The 17,382-nt window shown below is 45.7% G+C and overlaps 2 protein-coding genes across 2 annotated transcripts; both read left to right on the top strand.

Moving 5' to 3' along the window:
* Positions 1-211: 211 nt before the first annotated feature.
* Positions 212-11,919, top strand: LOC128732002 (lateral signaling target protein 2 homolog). Its single transcript, XM_053825160.1, has 4 exons — positions 212-295; positions 8,445-8,585; positions 8,669-10,893; positions 10,980-11,919. The coding sequence occupies exons 1-4, from the start codon at positions 260-262 to the stop codon at positions 11,917-11,919; spliced, it is 3,342 nt and encodes a 1,113-aa protein (XP_053681135.1). The 5' UTR covers positions 212-259.
* Positions 11,920-13,818: 1,899 nt separating this feature from the next.
* LOC128731732 (cilia- and flagella-associated protein 58-like) lies at positions 13,819-16,907 on the top strand. Its single transcript, XM_053824864.1, has 7 exons — positions 13,819-13,941; positions 13,999-14,348; positions 14,411-15,037; positions 15,101-15,228; positions 15,298-15,875; positions 15,951-16,667; positions 16,731-16,907. Exons 1-7 carry the CDS (start codon positions 13,819-13,821, stop codon positions 16,905-16,907), a joined length of 2,700 nt encoding a protein of 899 aa, XP_053680839.1.
* The last annotated feature ends 475 nt before the right edge of the window (positions 16,908-17,382 follow it).

The raw sequence follows: 17,382 nt of genomic DNA, 5'->3' as shown, positions 1-17,382 counted from the left end.
CACCTCACTTCCGTTGGTGTGGCAACATAAGCAAGTGCCGTGCAGTGTGGTGACGAAAACAGAAACAGGCGTTTCGTTCCTGCCCCGAAGAAAAGGGCGTTCTGGGTAGGGAAATAAGAGCTCCCGCGCATCCCACAAAAATCCAAGCCAACCGAAAAGTGAAGCGTACGCGGCACCTCGTGAAATCAGTGTTGTGCATTTGTAGGGTGCGATTGATAAGCCACATCAAGTGCAGGCGTAGGGGAGAGGACAACCAGCGATGGATTCGTTGCGAAAATGGTTGAACAAGCCAAAGGTAAGTGGTGTTGGGGCTCGTCTGACCATTACCAAGCCCAAGAGTCGTGTTTTTTTCTCAGTCGTCCTTGTAGCTACATTCATTTCATGCGTCAGTCACACGTTCGAGAGAAGCTTTTGTTTTTTTTTATACGTCTGCTTCCTCTCCATTTGACGGCAGTTTCCAGAGAATGGTCGTGCTAAAGCATTAGTTGAAGCAAAATTACTGAACGCAAGAGAAAACGGCGATGAGAAATGCAATGGAGTATTGTTTTTCTTGTTCCCCTTCCCGTCTGCGGTGTGACGTAGTTCGCGTAGGCATAGGCCCGTCTATACGCACGGAGCGAAATCTGGAGTGCAGCAGACGTCTGCCAATTGCATGCCGTCTGCGAAGAGAATAGTCCCTGCATATTTCTGTCTAACAAATACCCAAAAACCGAATCTTGAAAAAGTTTTGTCTTCTCTGTTTTGATTATGGATTTGATCCTTCTTCTCCTGTGAAGATACTCTAAAACTGTCGTGGAAAAGTATGCAGCAGACATTAGGGAAAATTCTCTCTTTAACGACTTGCCATTACTGTTATAGGTTATAGAGTTTCGAGACGGGACCTTGAAATAGTGCATGTTACTAACGCGACCCCATGTTGAAATAACCCGAGCGCCATCTCGGTACGGGAATTGAACCACCCGTAGCTTGTCTCTGGTATCAACCTCGGACAAGGTTTTTGCGCGTTGTATCGTTGACGATCAGGCACCGTAAAGATATTGAAAAGCACTGCTATCTTATCAACGGGATAATTTGCATTGATAAGAACAAGCCCACTTCTCAAATCCAGCTTATCGTTCACAACGTGTCCCTGAGTAATCAGCAAATGTTTATTGCTATAAGAGGTGTTTTTGTTCTTGTAATGTTTTGATATTCTTGAAAGATCGGTTATTAGGTTATCTGCAATGGTATTTTGGTTGAGTGGTTTTTTCTTGCGGAGCATTTTTTCGCATTTAATGAATATTTTGCACAGGGGCAGTAGTTAAGCAAACCAAAATCAGTAGAACCATCAACGCATCAGTTACAAAATGATGCAAACGCATTTGACTCCATCGATTATTCGAGTCTGAATTGCGTTGCTACTAATCATGTACAGAAAGTGACTATCCCCAGCAAAATTGTCAGACCATCGAGCATTTATTTGGACGTTGATAACCTATATTACTTTGTCGAATGTGCATCCGGCGTGTCTATTTTCTTCCTACTCTTGGCCATTCCCTGTACCTCCCCCTCGCTCTCCTCATTCTCATTTGATTTGTTGATATTGTGTAGCAATAAAGGGCTTACACAATGAATTTTCTTATCAATACGTCCAAGTGGTACTTCCCAATCGAATACTAGTCACGCTTAATGATTTTGTCCGTTAGGGTACCAAACGCTACCAAAATAGTTCAGCAGAGTTCCCACATTTTGAAAGCACAGATTCGACATAGTTTTTCCTATCGAAGGAGCATAAATTGTGCATTCCGATATCAAATCAACGTAAATAAACTTTTGAAGAGAGGTTTTACGATTGACCTAGCTTGGAAAATGTCCAAGTACTCGATCCATGGATAATGCGTCATCTCTTTTCATTCAAGATTAGTAATGAAATCAATTGCAACTAGCTCTCCTGCTATCGATAAGCTAAACTTCAAACACGAGCTTTACGTTTGTTTTGATCAGCATTTATAGTGCCTTCCATGCAATTTCCTCTTCAAAAACACACCGCACTTTAGCAACTTGACATGGTCAACCCTTTCCACCTTGCCATACAGGCAATTGCCATGCTTCTGAACACTGACGAACATTCTAGTGCTCTATGTTCAAATCGGCATTGTGGCACGTGAATGTTCGATCGTTATTTATTTTCCAACGTATAACTGTAATGAAACGAATTCGTTGTGTCTCAATTTACTCCCATTGAGCATTGCAACACCGGAACTGACCGGAACATTATGTCCCTGGCAGACGAATGACGCCCTTCAGTAATGAGGAGCAGTGGCACAGGTGAACGAAGATTTAATAAGGTGGATAAGAGATGGAGGGATGCAGAGTAGGAGGTGGTACGAGGAACAAAAATGATGTTCCATGAAGCATAATGTTGAAACTATCCGACATGCGAGAGGGTATGATTGTTGTTTCACAAGCAACCACCGACGAGCGCCAGCATTTTCGAACTGGTTTCGCTAAAGGAGGCCACCCACTTGTGTGTGTCAGTATGCGCTAGAGTATTGGTTTCAGGTGTGTGGCCTTTTCTGGTCTGGTAGTTTCATCAAGATCACTCCTTCGATGAAGACTGAGCGTACTTGAATCTTTTGAACGGAAGGGTATTATTCGTTGCACGAAAGCATTTTTCCTTTCTTCTTCTTTTGGCAATTGTCTTGTGATTGTTTTCACTGAATTTTCAGACAAAATTAATGGACGAACTGCAAGGCGATCGCTGGGAATGCAAATGGGTGTATGATCGTAACAAGTGTATATTACGAAGCATATGATATGAATATGAAATGAGCCTGGCGCGACAGTTGAAGCCATTTTTAAAGAGAGAAAGTCTTCCATAGTGGAAGCAACCAAGATAACAACCATCCACCGACTGCACGGCCGCTTATGCGTTGTTATAAATGATGATGTAACGCTGCGCTACGCGGTGTGGTATATTTCTTATTCAACCTTCGCACACGAACGGGTTCCTCCATAATTGATAATGCGAAAAACGGCCAAACTGAAAACCAAATACGTCCTCTTGGAGTAAATTTTTTTTCCTGCGCTCTTTCGCAATCGCCATTGGTCAACACTTGCGTTTTGCACGCGCCACTCAAGCGTGGACGAGGGATTTTCTTTGTGTCTGCGACGCAATAAGAGAAGCCACTACTGCTTATCGTAGTTTTCGAGCCTTATCCGTGCTTCACCGAACCGCTACCGGTATTTGATCGCAGCATGTACACGTGAAGGCAAACGGATTACATTAAATTTCATGTAAAATCTAAGACATGCGCGCCGAAAAATGTTCAACGTATATCACACACGTTTCAAGAAGATCACAATGAATGTCATTATTCGTGACATTCGAAATTGTTATTCAAAACAGGCTGAAGTTAGAATGTATGTGCCAAGGTGTGAATCGATCGTAGTTTAAATACAAACAAACATTTTTAGATGATCCAGGTTCCAGGTGTTTTCACGGCAGCTTTGGCATTGACGGAGCACAGTTTGTTATACAAGCCATAGCAAGTTTCGGTTCGTTTTATAAAAAAACAAAAAGTGCAAAGGAAACATCCTTTTCGAATGTTAAGCTTATGTTGAAATCAGGAAGGACACATGTTATAAAAATAAACATTTTCAAATACTCATCCAACTTAGTACCAAAAAGAATTGGCTCTGTAAATATTTCTTTGTTCACGCCTTTAATATGGAACTTATGCAGTATGTAACTGTCCAGAACATCGGGCATATATTGTTCCGCGTGGCACCGTAAACCAATGTCACGAACACGCCACAAAAGCAAAAAAGGAGTAACCCAACGCTAAATGCGAAATGGCCAAAGTGCCTCATATGCTATCTACTTGAAATATCCTTTTCGAGGCGCTAAAATTCAAAAATTTTGAACCACACTGCATATTTTTACAACCCAAGGTTAGTCACCATGGTCTCTTGGTGTGTGTTGCCTTACGTGGCGATGTTTCTCAACGTCATAAATATTCATGGTGGCCTTTGCCGACTGAAAACTGCTTAGTTGAATTTTGCAGGCGAATTTTGATCGTAATTTTCAGTAAAATAAAAGAAGTTTAAGGACTATATGAACATACTGGTTGGTTTAAAGTAAAGCATCATTCGTAGTAGAAACCTTTTGATTTAATTGTGCAGCAGCACGCGACTCCATAATGGCAATACTATACGAAGAAAATTTAATCGGAACCATTTATTTGCAATACTTAACATTTTCACCACCCGTAGTGTTCCAAGCGTCTTATTAGTGGTTTCTTTCTCTCCGGAATCGTTTAAAACGTAAATGTCACACTGATTACACCGCCACCGTAGCATGTGCCCACTCTGCGTTTAATCCCCGTTGGTGCCACGTTGCCACGCGCCATGGAAAATGCACGTGGAAAAGTGGTCTCCTCCCGTTCTCTTCAGGGCGAAGGCAACACGTTGGTCGCTGACGGAGGAAAACTCCTTTCACTTCGAGTACTTTGAAATCCCGCAGAAACCGCAGCCAGCCGATGGGCCAGCCGCATGGAAACAGGTGAGCCAAGAGAGGACCACCGTCGAGGAAACGCGTCGATCAATTTCCATTGTGTCGCCTTCACGGACGGTAGCCGCTAACGAGTTCCTGCGTACTGACCTTGGCAGCCGCGACGCCAATAATACGACGAAATGAACTTGCCCGCGGCTCCAAGCGGTCCATGTGGTTATAACGACGGCGGCACGAACACACGGACAGACTGCGACTTCGCGACATCCACGGTAGCTCCGCGATGGTGATGACCGCATCAAGGAAGAAGGAAGTGAATTTTCCGGCCTGCCTCTCGCACGACGCGAGACGTTGTACCGTTCTACCGGTTTCGTTCGTTGCTGTTTCCTTCAAGAAATCTGCCGCTAAAACGCGAGGATGGATTACGCATAGGCGCCACCACGAGCACGGGACAACGGCTGAAGATTACTTTGTTTCTTTGTAAATGTTTTTCCCTTTTTTTATCATCGTCTTTGCATGCGTCGAGTTCACTTCACTCGCTTTGCGTCTGCTATCGGGGATGCCCTGTTTTTTTGCGCGAATGCTTTGTGTTTCCGCCTGCCTTGGCCTAACGTTTTGTTACTCGCTCACGTGTATTTGCATACGGTTTCCAACCTGCGACGATCGGTTTCCCAGTGGGGTGGCTGCATCTTCGGCGCCTGCTGGTTGCGGATGCGCCAGCAACGGTATTTCCCGTCGATGTGCCCTTTTCCTTTGCGGTATTGCAATAATTGAAAGTAATGGAAAGTGATTTCCTCATCCCGATGAGTCCACTGCCAACGTTTGTTGTTTCATCGCTCTTTTCGCGCGCGCGTTGATCATTTGCGTCTTCATCTTGCGTATAGTTTTCATCCATTTTTTTTCATTGCTCGTTTTCCATCGTTCTCGCTTACCCGTTTTTTTTTCTCAATGGTCGTCATGTTCGACTGTCGAACGCGCTAACTTTCGCTTTCCTTCGCCGGCGTCTCTTTGGTTTAGTGACGTGGGTAGGTAATTTGGTGTCTATCCGATAATAATCGTAGATAAATTGTTCCATAAAAGCACTCTGTGAAGGGCTCAATACGGTTAATGGGCTTTCAATAAAAAAAGAATGGAAAGTGACCTAGAAACGTACGCTTGACGTAGTAGTAGTCGTTAAGATCGGTCTGTTTCACATTTCGGTGGAGGTTTTCCCTCGTTCTGAAGGAAAACGAGAGAGGTTATCCGCATACATCGGATGAGTCATCGGTTGACATCCCGCTGTTATTTCTACCGTTTGGAATCAACGTGATTCCCAGTGAATATATTTTCTCGATCGCACGACGAGATACAGCGAATGATGATGATGACGACAACGATAATGGGTATTTTCAAGCGAACTGGTTCAACAGCGAGCGTATTCAAAACCAACTGCAGCGTAACGCGCACTTTCTGAGGCAAACCGTACCATTCATTATTTTAAAACTTTTCTTACATGCTGATGAGAATATTTAAAAAACCCGTTTCTACGCATTTCAAAACTAAACGTTTCTTTCCTCATGCTGTTTTTCTTCTGACGAACGAATACAATGGAAGGGGAAGTAAATCCAACTGGAGGCTGAAAATAAATCCCATGATACCACCTTCGCGATATGCACAGACAACTCTCGCTCGTTAGCTGAACCGTGGGTAAAGGTGAAAGTAACTCCACCACTACGCCACGTTCGCCACTATCAACGCTCAGCTTTAGCCTTTCGGCAGTTGTATGTGTTCGCCGAACAGGGAAGTTTTTTTGTTGTTGTTGCGTGTCGTGTGTATACTGCTGCATTTCCTTTTCCTCGTTGTGTGCTTCCACCACACACCATCTTAATCTTTAAGTGACCCGGTGAAACGAGTTGGTAAAAAACGAGTTTTCCTCCGGACTTTGGTAGCTGCGCGTGTTTCTTCTCTTTCGTACTTTCATGTCTGCAAAAGCAAGCAAAACAATTACTGCAATTTTAATGGTGCGAGATTTCGGAGGATCTTTTGTAGTTTTCTTGCAAAGTAGAATGTTGGATCGTTGGTTCGGTATAACATATTGTGCTTTTTATGGTCCCGCAGCTGATTAAGAATATTTACACTAAACGTATGTGTATTTCAAAACACGAGGCAATGTTGTACAATTATTGTGGACTTGTTCGTATTTTGATGTTATTTTTAAACAACAATGTTCTTCCTTCGCGTGTAGCGCTGTAGCTAATTCTCGATTAGCTTAAACACAGCTCGAAACTGCCATGTTCCGGGTTTATTAGTTCTGATAGTTAAACACCATTGATCACGCGCTGAGACTAAGATCGTAGCCAATGGAGCTCGCTGTTCAAAGCCCCAACACCATGTTTTCTTGTCGCAAGGTTCTCTTGTCGTGAGTCAATGACTTGACATGCACGTGCCATAAATTGCGAAGCTAGTAAGTGTGCTCGAAATTATTCCTACAGATGTGGCCTGCTTTGCATGGCTTCGGAAATGGCGTAGTCGGTCGATTTTGCGCGCTGGCCAATGTCAGTAAATATACTCGACGCGAAACAGATAATGTGCCAGTAAAAACAAAATCACATAATAATCTTGATCACGGAGATGATTCAGCATATTCAGCATCGAAGAACCGTATCAACCGTCAATGTGTGGTAAATCGAAAATGATACCACAGAAAACATGATGGAGAAGAGGTAGAGCTGTAGTTTGGCTGTACGAGTCATCCATTATCGCATGAACAGCAACGCGGAAAAACGATGAGTAAAACCAGCAGCGATGACAGAGAAAGCCGCAATCTCTGGCCTTCTTATCGCTGTTAGTGGCATCATGCACCATAGAGGAGGTACGATCCGGATCTGCACAGCCCATGGAACCGGAAGCTGTCAGGGAGCATATAATTAGTCTTCATTTCTATCACAGTTTCACGGTTGGTGACACATCTACCTTGGTGGCGTTGCTCGACAGGTTGACCTATTTTTCATTTGCTCAAAACAATGTACCGAAAAGTGCTCACCCAGGCTGCTTCATTGGGTCGTTTCTTTCGCATTGTCGATCCGACATCGATGCGTAAGGTGCAAAGACACGATAATGTACACAATTAGACGGCTTCCACCGCGATCTTGGGATGCCGGAAGGGAAACGACCTAACGCCAAACCTCTCCGACGGTGAAGGCGAAAATCGCAGCTCACATTAACGTGTTGCAGCCGGTTTGTACATACCGTCGTGTAACGGGTTGATGCTGATTGTTGATTATTATTTGTGGCAGCCCGTAAAACACCGTTTGTTTACTAACGGCTTCCCCCGGGGGCCTTTCTCCTCGAGTGGCCTCCTCAAATGCTGCTTTCTTGCCGCCCTTCGGTTTCGGCTTGAGCGAAATGTGTACGGTAGCGCCAATCTCCAAAACCACCGTTTGGTGGAGTCCTTCGCGCGCAAAATTGCGTATAGTTGATGCGCTTAATGAACAGCGTGCTTACGATTCATCCACCCATGTTCGGGAACAACGCGTAATCGGACGTGCGTGCTGCTCGGTGTGATGGAATTGTAGCGTGTTGCTTATGCCTATCCAGTATCGCAGAGTTGCCGCTGTGTTGTGGGGAAATTTACTTCAAATCGCATCACCAACGGATTTACCGGAACGTTGAGTTATGAGTCATTAAAATATGTGCGCTTTTTCGTGCCATTTTATAGCGCAAAAAAGCCTTTGAAACAGTTACACTATCAGTGCACTCTCTACCACAATTTGTTGGATATATATTTATATAAATTTTGTTTTGTCAGTTTCGTAATTTTCCATCATAAGAATGTTAATTACCAATTATGACTCTGTTTTCTTTATTTCACATGATTAAGAAATAATTGTATATACATTTTATTTTTATGAACTAGATTGAACAAAAAACCCTATAACATGTATCCCTCATTTCTTTGGTTTATTTTGTGCAGGCCGACGACAAATCTCTGCTGGCACGATTTTACCATGCCGATCGTGCTCTGACAGCGATCGCCAGCGAATTGGATAGCTTCGATGGACGAGCAGAACCCGTCCGTTGTACCCGGCTTGTTAGCCGCCTGCGCCAATGCCAGGTAAAGGCGTGATTCTAATGCAATAATGCATTGAACATAGTGCATTGAGTTGACCTATTGATATTTTTCTTTTGCATTTCTAGGACCGCGTTCTGGCAATCACCAATCAAATCATGGACGAGTTACTTGGTGATGATCGAGCTCAGCGTGCCTTTCGAGTGAAATTCCCCGAGGAGGTACTGCAGGAAAGTCTAGCCGGGCAGCTGTGGTTCGGTGCGGAATGCTTGGCAGCCGGCTCGTCAATACTGAATCGCGAGGCCGAGTCGGCAAAGATGCGTCCAATCGCAAAAGCGGTTACCAAGAGTCTCGAGATCGTGCGGAATCGTCTTCGAGAGCAGTGCCTTCGCAATAATACCCCAAACAGCCCGACGCTCCGGCTGGACTTCAATGATGCAGCCACGGAGCAGCTGTACGAAAGCCTAAAGATATTCGATCGCCTGTTCGCCGAGTTCGAGCTGGTGTACGTCAGCGCGATGGTGCAGGTTAAAACGAAGCAAGAGTACGAAATGCAAGAGCTGATTTGTGTGCTATTCTCGGAAACGTTGCAAAGGGCGCTAAAGACGGGGCTGCTCGAGCAAGATCAGGTGGATTCGTACGATCCTGCGCTGATGTTTTCCATTCCTCGGTTGGCAATTATCGCCGGCTTGGTCATTTTCCGCGATGGCCCTCTAAACATGGACCAGCCGGCGGACAACATTTCGGAGATGTTCCGACCGTTTCGCAAGCTGCTCATTAAGATGCGTGATCTGCTGCACACTCTGACGAAACACGAGCTGTATCAGCTGGAGAAACTGCTCTGCACGAATGAAGAGATAAGCGTGAACGAACAATTGATCTGTGATGAAAATGGCGGCAATGCTGGTGCCGGTGAAAGTGTACGTGCGGTGGATGCTCACGAACCGGTGGGCGAAAGCGCGGAACATGTGGTCATTGTAACAACGACGACTGTCACGAGGACGAACGCAGCGAATGTCGTTACCGATGACGGAAGAAGGACCGATGCGAACGATGCTAGTGGTGGTGATAATAATTTGCATGTAGTTAGTCAAGGATACAATGTGAGTGCCGATGGTGTAGGGTGCAATCTGATCGTGACGGGTAGCGACGGGAGCAGCAGTGGGTGTTGCAGTACTAATAAAGCAAAAAACCGTCACAATCAGCAGCAGCCACGGCTGAGATCGGTGCAGCAACATTCCTCACACGGTGCAGGGACGATAACGTACGAAGGAACGGAGAAGGAAGACAATAACAACCACATTCAGAATGATGGTGATGACGAGGACGAAGACGACGAAGCGGACGAAGACAGCATCCTAAAGGACGGGCTTGTCACCACGGACTGTGCCTCGGGATACTTGATACCGAACACTAACTTTGGCAACTTACTGCAGACGAACGAGGCACCCCTAACGGACAGCATAATAGCAACGGACGACGAGCTGCGGTTACTTGCCGTCGAGATGGCTTCTCCATCGACGTTGACACGGGCAAACATTGAAAACATTCTAGCCAATACCGGCAGTGATGTCCAGCAGTCGCTTGTTGATTCGGATTCAGGCCACGTCACAGCGAGCCACAGCACAGATATGTCCCCCGAGCTGGAATCTGAGCGAACTGTGACCGCGATGGCTGCAGAGCCGAAAGATGATCCCGATGTTAAGCCGATGACTTCGTTGGAAAACATTACAGGCAAAGCACATCGTGTCAGATCCAAAACCATTACAATGCACAAACAAGTCGAAATTAGCGAATCCTCGAGTGACGACGAAGAAGCAAACGTGGACGAAGCCGATCATGAAGATGCTGATGACGACGAAGACGAGGACGAAGAGGATGCCGCATTACCAGAAATCAATTTCGTGATAGGAGGACCGACGAAGAAGGAAACCTATGCAGCTTGCGACAACTCAGGTCGGCCCAGCTCCAGCCAAAAGAAGCAATCGCAGTATAACAGTAGTAGTCACCGCAAGCAGAACCACCACCGGCCACGGGCATCGACATCGTCGTCGGTACCATCCGGACACCGTAAACCTCAATCACATCAGCACCACCATCATCACCATCATCACCACCATCACCATCCGCATTCCGAAATGGCAGGAGCTAGCAACTCGGTCGCCACCACGACTACTTCTAGCACCACCAGCTGCGCCCCAAATGGCAGTGCACGTCATAGTCGAACGCACCAGCAACCGCCACAGCAGCGCAGTTCATCATCCAGCTGTGATACATCGCCCACGCAAAGCGAGTGCAGTGATGCGCAGGAGGTGTCACTCGCTATACGGCCGGCAGGACGAAATAAATTCAAGTAGGTTTCCCTTCTCCGGCTCATCTCAAGTCGTGACTCGTTCGAGGATTATTTATTAACATACATTTTGTCACGTGTCATTTTAGAACAACCGAAAACCTGTTGCATCGGCTGTTTGTGTGCATCGCGGGAGTAGCGGATCAGTTGCAGACGAATTTCGCGGCCGACCTGCGGAAGATGCTGAAAAGTGTGTTCATCATGAATACGTCCCCGCCCGAGCCAGAAGAATCACCGGAGGCAAATGCCAACGAAGAGGAATCGAAGGATGGCCAACACAATCCGTCCGATTTGTTCGAGTTTCGGGCGAGCGAACAGGACGTCATTTCGGCCGACCAACAAAACCACAGTGGTGGCTCGAGCCAGAGCATCTACTCGGCCGAGGAAGCAAACCCCGAGCAAGATTCTGTGTCCGTATCATCGGGTGACTCATCGCCCGTGCGTCGAACGGCCAGCGTTGAAAGTCGCAACGTGACGGTGAACGTGTCCGTGTCCGTCGTGACTTCGCCACCGGGTGGCGGTGGAAACAGCGGCCACACCAGCGTCGGAAGTGCTCGCACGGCCCAGGAGCGTAGCGTTAGTCTGAGCGAAGCGTGCATTGTTGTTGAGGGAGGAAAAACAGCCTCCTCTCGCAGACACAGTGCCAGTGGCTCGAAGAGCGACTACGGTCGCAGCCGAAGCAGTCCAAACAGTCCAATCAATAGCAATAATAATGGTAGTGGTTCCGCCAACACTTCTTCTTCCTTGTCTGGGCGGGATATGCACATAGAACATCAGCAGCAACAGCAGCAGCAGTCGCAGCGGCGAATGCCAGAGGAACCTCCGCGCTGGATTCCGGACTGTGATGCACCACGGTGCATGTCGTGTGCGTCGGCTTTTACACCGTTTCGTAGGCGACATCACTGCCGCAACTGTGGCGGAGTGTTTTGTGGGGTTTGCTCGAATTTATCCGCACCGCTACCAAAATACGGCCTGACCAAAGCAGTGCGTGTCTGTCGGGATTGCTTTGTTCATGAAGTTGGTGTTTAGAAGCGAACATACTAAACCAAACAGCGGACTAACACACACACAAAAACGCAAACCCTAAGTCCCGCTCTGACAAGCTAGAGTGCGCAATGGTTTACAATTCTTTTCTATTTGTTCTTTGTTTCAATTGCTTGACCTTATTATTGACATGCGAAAGCTACATACGAGACAACACACTTTATTCGTCGATTTGTAATTAGTTTTTGTGATACAATTTCATTATTTGACCCCGAGATGAGCACAGTACGAATGATTCTTTTGTTTTTAATTTTAAGTTGGTATGTTTCACGTCATATTCCATTCTTTTGGATGAAATTTAGGAATTAGTTTCATGTTTCATGCATAAACCGTTGCGAGGAAAATATATCTGGAGAACTATAACGTCATACCCATACCCACGTTAGCCATAGAGCGTCTTACTAATTTGAGCTTTATCTTCACTATGCGAAAAGACGTCAGCAATAGGCAAAAAGTTAAACGAAACACACGACACAAGCAGAAAAATGTGACCAATTCATGACACCAAGAACATCCTGGAATTCAGGACACTCGTTCAAATCTACTAAAGGCAAACAAATCAAAACGATCACAAGTGAGAAGGGCCGAAGGGCGAAGCGGTAATCCTTTTGGTAACGTTTAGTTTATCGTTTATTCCATTAAGCAAATCAAACAAAAACCCCAACGAGTATGCTACTGCTATCAATGTTGAGCTCCAACACATTCCCAGCAATCGAACCCGAAGGACGGTCTCCTGCGGCTCGCTTTTGTACGGCAGAGGATATGGAAACGTGAAGACTTTGTTTTATTGTATCATTTCGTATGGTTTGAATCATTGCCAGTTTTCGCATTTTGGGTTATGGTGTGGATTTTTATGCATCAAATTAACTTTAGTCGATTAGTCAAATTATGATCGCAATGATCGCAGCATTCGGTTTGCTTCTGTCTTGTCACCTGAAGTGATAGTAGTTTGTTTCTATTTTTTGTTTTACCGTTGTATTTGAATAGCAAAATTTTGGATCATTATTGTTTTCTAAGTACTCGATATACAAAATAGTAAAGATATACACTCTCCCAGGAGCGTTGAACTTCTATCCAAAAATCCCGCCAAGAGGATGTGATTCGTGCGGATCGGGAATGTTGACTAAACATAATATTGGACAGGCTAGTTCTTTCTATTGCTTTAAAAGTTTCCAGAAAGAAGAAAAACAAGTAACCAAGTATGTACGATAAATGAGATAATGACCGATATGCGTGGACGAAATTTCTCTATGCATTAATTAACGCGAATGTGTATAGGGACGAACTGTGTAAGTCTAAAGGAAGCATCCCCTTCGTTTGAGTGATATCTACATATATATATATTTTTTAAAATCGATACCATGAAAAGAAGCAAAATAAAGAAAGCGATTGAAAATTTGAATGGAAAGTTTATGAACGAATTATCCGAACGAATTTCACATGAAAATGAATGAAATCATGTGATCACTACATTCAGCAGGTGGAATTTAAACAGAATTTCGCTTAGTTCGAGTTAGCAGTGGATCTTAGCAATCGGGCATGTACACTTGTCAAGCCCTGCTTGAGCAACTGTTGCTATCAGTCTTCAGTCTCTCTCTCAAGGTGTCGCTTCTGACAACAAAACGTGGCCACCTGTGGCTATTTGTCCGTAGTTGGCCCATATATGTAGGGTAAAAACTAGCGTAACCTCATTCAACGTTGCACTCGGCCATCCTGAGAACGTGGGTTTCCATGGAAGTGTGAAAAAGAGGCGAGTTGTTATTCCGTGTTAAACAGAACGAAAAATTTTCATTTCATGTCCGTTACTGCATGAGCTGGACGTAAAAAAGCGATTGCACGTGAAACTATTCAGGAAATAACGAGCAGGCTTGTGGAATCTTCAAAATGGACCAAATAGAAGAAAGTGGTGAAGACTCGCAGGCACCAGAGTCCACGTTTGAGGACGATTTGGTGCCAAAAGAAATAACGGATGAGTTTTTCGAGGAACTCTGCTCCAAAGCTAATCTGGTAAGTTATCTAGCCTTCAAGGATTTACAATACTCTACAATTTATGCAATTTCATAGACTGTGAAAGATTTGCAAGGAAACGGGCAGTATGGATTGGCGGAAGATTTCCAAAAGCTTCTAATTACGAGTCAAAATTTGCGGCAGCATCTAATCGAGGAGCAGGATAGGATCGCCAAAATGCAAGATGAAGTGTCTGCCGCTTCCGGTCGTGTAGCGCAAGCAATGCAGCTTTCCCAACGCGATCAGGACACCATCGAAACGTTGAAATCCGAAATTCAAGATGCCTGGAAACGTGCGGACGCTGCTCAAACACGCGAGCAAAATGTTCAGGAGGCAATGAACCAAATGAGGGAGAAGCTAGAGAAGCTGCACGCCGAAAGCGACCGTTACGGAGATCGAGATGATGAGTAAGTGATGTTTCCCATCGCTATGCCTAGCGCCAAGCTTTAATCGAACCATCCCTTTACAGTGTGGGGTCAACTATGAACAAGCACAAGGAGGGCATATTGCGCGAGCGGGACCGCTTGTACGTGGAGGTAGAGGAGCTAAACCGGCGTCTACACACGCAGCGTTTGTACATGGAAGAATTGGAACAAAAGTGTCTCGAATCGGAAACGAAACTAAAAGAACTACACAAGCTAGTAGATGAAACATCTAACGAACTTTTCCGTGATAAGCGTCTGCTTGAGCATCTTCAGACGGTGCACGCTGAGAAGATAGCGGAGCTGGCTGCTAAGACGGCGGAAGCTGCTCACTTCCAAGCACTAGCAGAAACGGACCATAGAAACGCCGTCCAGTTGAGCATGAAACTGGGCTCAACTCGCATTAACCTGGAGCGTGCTAACACCACCAGCAATCTGACGCAGGTGAAACTGGCCAAAGCCCAAGCTGATTTCGACAATATGGTGCAGCTGAAGGAAAAAGTCACGAATGAGCTGAATACCAAGGTGAACATTTTAAAGCTCAAAGAAGACGAAAACAACAAATTTCGATTGGAAAATGCCAAATTGCTAAAAATAAAGGAGCTGATGCAGAAACGCATTCAAGCTATTGAGGGCACCAAAGGAACGCTCGAACAAGAAGTGGCCAAACTAAAGTGTGTACCAAGCTCAGGGTTTAACTTGTCGAAGTGTTGTTGAAACCTATTTTTCTGTTGTAGGAATACGATAGTGACCTTTGAGAAGGAACGCGATGCGTCTAAAAAATCGTACGACATGGCCAAGAAGCAGGTAGATGCAGTCCTGCGAGAAAGGGATCTCGTTCGCAAGGATCTTGTAAAAGCCAACAGTGTGTATCTGTGAGACAGCAGTGCAGTGTGAGCTTGCGGATAATCGTTGCGTACTCTTTCATTTGCAGAAACCATTTCCGACCAAACGGAACAAATGACCCTGCTGGATAAGCATCAGAAGACGTTGGAAAACGAGATCAAGGCGCATCAAGCGGCCGCCCAGAAGCAGCTGACGCTAATGCTTAAAGTGGAGAAGGATCGCGACCGTAACGCGGAGGAGGTGCAGAATTTGTCGGACAAAATAGAACAACTGAACGAGGACTTGCTGTATAAGCAGAACCTTGTCGGGGAGCTGCGTGAAAAACTAAAAGAATGTGAAGCGAAGTTGTTCCAATGTCAAAATTTGCTGGAAATTACTCGTGGAGAGCGAAACATTTTCGAACGAGATCTCGCCACGTGCAACAAGGAATTGGAGAGTCTCAAGAAGCGATTAAAGAATACAATCCATACGGTTGACCAATTGAAGGAGGAGAACGCAAACAAAGTGGCAGAACTGTTTAAGGCAAACAAAACGATCGACAAGGTGGAAAAGGAGAAGCAAGCGCTCAAAACGGACGTGCAGAACATTAGCATCGCGTTGCAACATTCAAAGTCGGAGCTGAGCGAAAAATCTAACGAAAATGCGCGGCTGAACAAGACCCTATCGGTAATTAGCATGTTGAAGCTCTTCACTGCACTTGGTAAGTTATTGTACTTTTGTTTTTCTCATCTGCTACACTAGGATGACGCGACAAATATGACGCGTTTGAAAAAGCAACTGGAAGGAGCCATCAACGAAAAGGATCTCGTCAAGGTGCAACTGACGCAGCGAGTGGAAGAGATCAACAATTTGACGGAAAAGCTAAACATGCTGAACATGGCGCTGGACCGTGGAGAAAACCAGTACCGCGATCGGTTGGATGACATTCGCTTGCTGAAGATCGAGATCAGCAACTTACGCTCTCAGCGCAATCTCCTAACGCGTGGTCTTGCCAATACGGCTGACATGCGTCAGGAAGTGCTTCAGCTGAACCGTGTGCTGAACCAGGAACGTGTTAAGGCACGAGCATTGGAGGACGAAATGTTAACGCCGATGAATGTGCACCGGTGGCGCAAATTGAGCGGCAAAGATCCTGAGAAGATGGACTTGATCGTCAAGGTGCAGACTCTGCAGCGTCGTGTGCTCTACCAATCGGTGACGGTGTCCGAGCAGGAAAAAACCCTGCAACAATCGGAGAAGATGTACGATGCGCTGAAGGATGTGGTAGAGAAGCTGCCCAGCCATAAGATCAAGGAGCGACTCTCGCTTACCCAACGTGCGCTGACGGCTCGTACGAAGAAGTTGAAGGCGCTTGCGGCCGAAATTCGCATCAAAGAACTCGATTCAAAATCCAAAGACTGTACGCTCGAGCAGTTGAAGCAAGCCCTGTTAGAGACCAAAAAAGAGCTGGTTAAAGAGGTTGGTGGAATGGCGCGAGATAAAATGTGATTGTGTCGATTTAACGCCTCTTTTCGATTGCAGAAACGCGAAAAAATAAAACTGGTCGAGAACATCCGTGGTCATCGGACGGAGAGCGCTGCCATTACTACTGCTGGTGGTACTGCCACGAGCGACATTATCGTAATTCGTACAACCAGCCAGAGCGCACATACTTCGAGCTATCGTACGCTAGGTTCTGGCTTCAAAGCTATCTGCTGAGGGGTTCATCACAGGGAACAGGAGTATTAAATAGTGTCATCGCTCGAAATCTCCGTACTGCTTTTTCCCTTTGCAACTTTCGTAATATTTTGAACAAAAAACATCTTTTCTCGAAGACAGTGTGCCTGTGGTGTGGCTTTGAGATGTGTGAAGAATAAATATTTGCAAAACGATCGTTCGCATGGCACTGTGTGAGAAGAAACATCAAACGCTGCTCCATTGCAGTCGAAGCAAACAACTGTCCTAATTGCGGTGCTAAACGCCCGTAGAGGTGGGTACGGTTTGAAAATGTCTTTGCAAGCATCACCGATCTGGTGTCTGTCCACGTGGTTGGTGGACGGTTACATTGGCTGGTGTTTCCGGCAATTAGTTTGACCGGTCCTGGGCTGGGATATCACCACGATAAGTCGATTGTAGCCGGGTGGCTGTGATGATGCAAGATGCAAAATCGATAGCGAGTGCCGCTTTAATCATC

Source organism: Anopheles nili, chromosome 2 (genome assembly GCF_943737925.1).
Source record: "Anopheles nili chromosome 2, idAnoNiliSN_F5_01, whole genome shotgun sequence".
NCBI classification, from domain to species: Eukaryota; Metazoa; Arthropoda; class Insecta; order Diptera; family Culicidae; genus Anopheles; species Anopheles nili.
The sequence above is the reverse complement of the archived record's forward strand: the minus strand, read 5'-3'. Positions and strand labels throughout refer to the sequence as shown.

Bases quoted from the DNA above. Each gene is read 5' to 3' on its own strand.
- LOC128732002 (XM_053825160.1), top strand. From the start codon at position 260: ATGGATTCGTTGCGAAAATGGTTGAACAAGCCAAAG. The intron at 8,586-8,668 runs GTAAAGGCGTGA...TTGCATTTCTAG, and splicing joins GCCGCCTGCGCCAATGCCAG to GACCGCGTTCTGGCAATCAC. The intron at 10,894-10,979 runs GTAGGTTTCCCT...GTGTCATTTTAG, and splicing joins GCAGGACGAAATAAATTCAA to AACAACCGAAAACCTGTTGC.
- LOC128731732 (XM_053824864.1), top strand. From the start codon at position 13,819: ATGGACCAAATAGAAGAAAGTGGTGAAGACTCGCAGGCACCAGAGTCC. The intron at 15,229-15,297 runs GTGTGTATCTGT...TTTCATTTGCAG, and splicing joins GGATCTTGTAAAAGCCAACA to AAACCATTTCCGACCAAACG. The intron at 16,668-16,730 runs GTTGGTGGAATG...TTTCGATTGCAG, and splicing joins AAAAAGAGCTGGTTAAAGAG to AAACGCGAAAAAATAAAACT.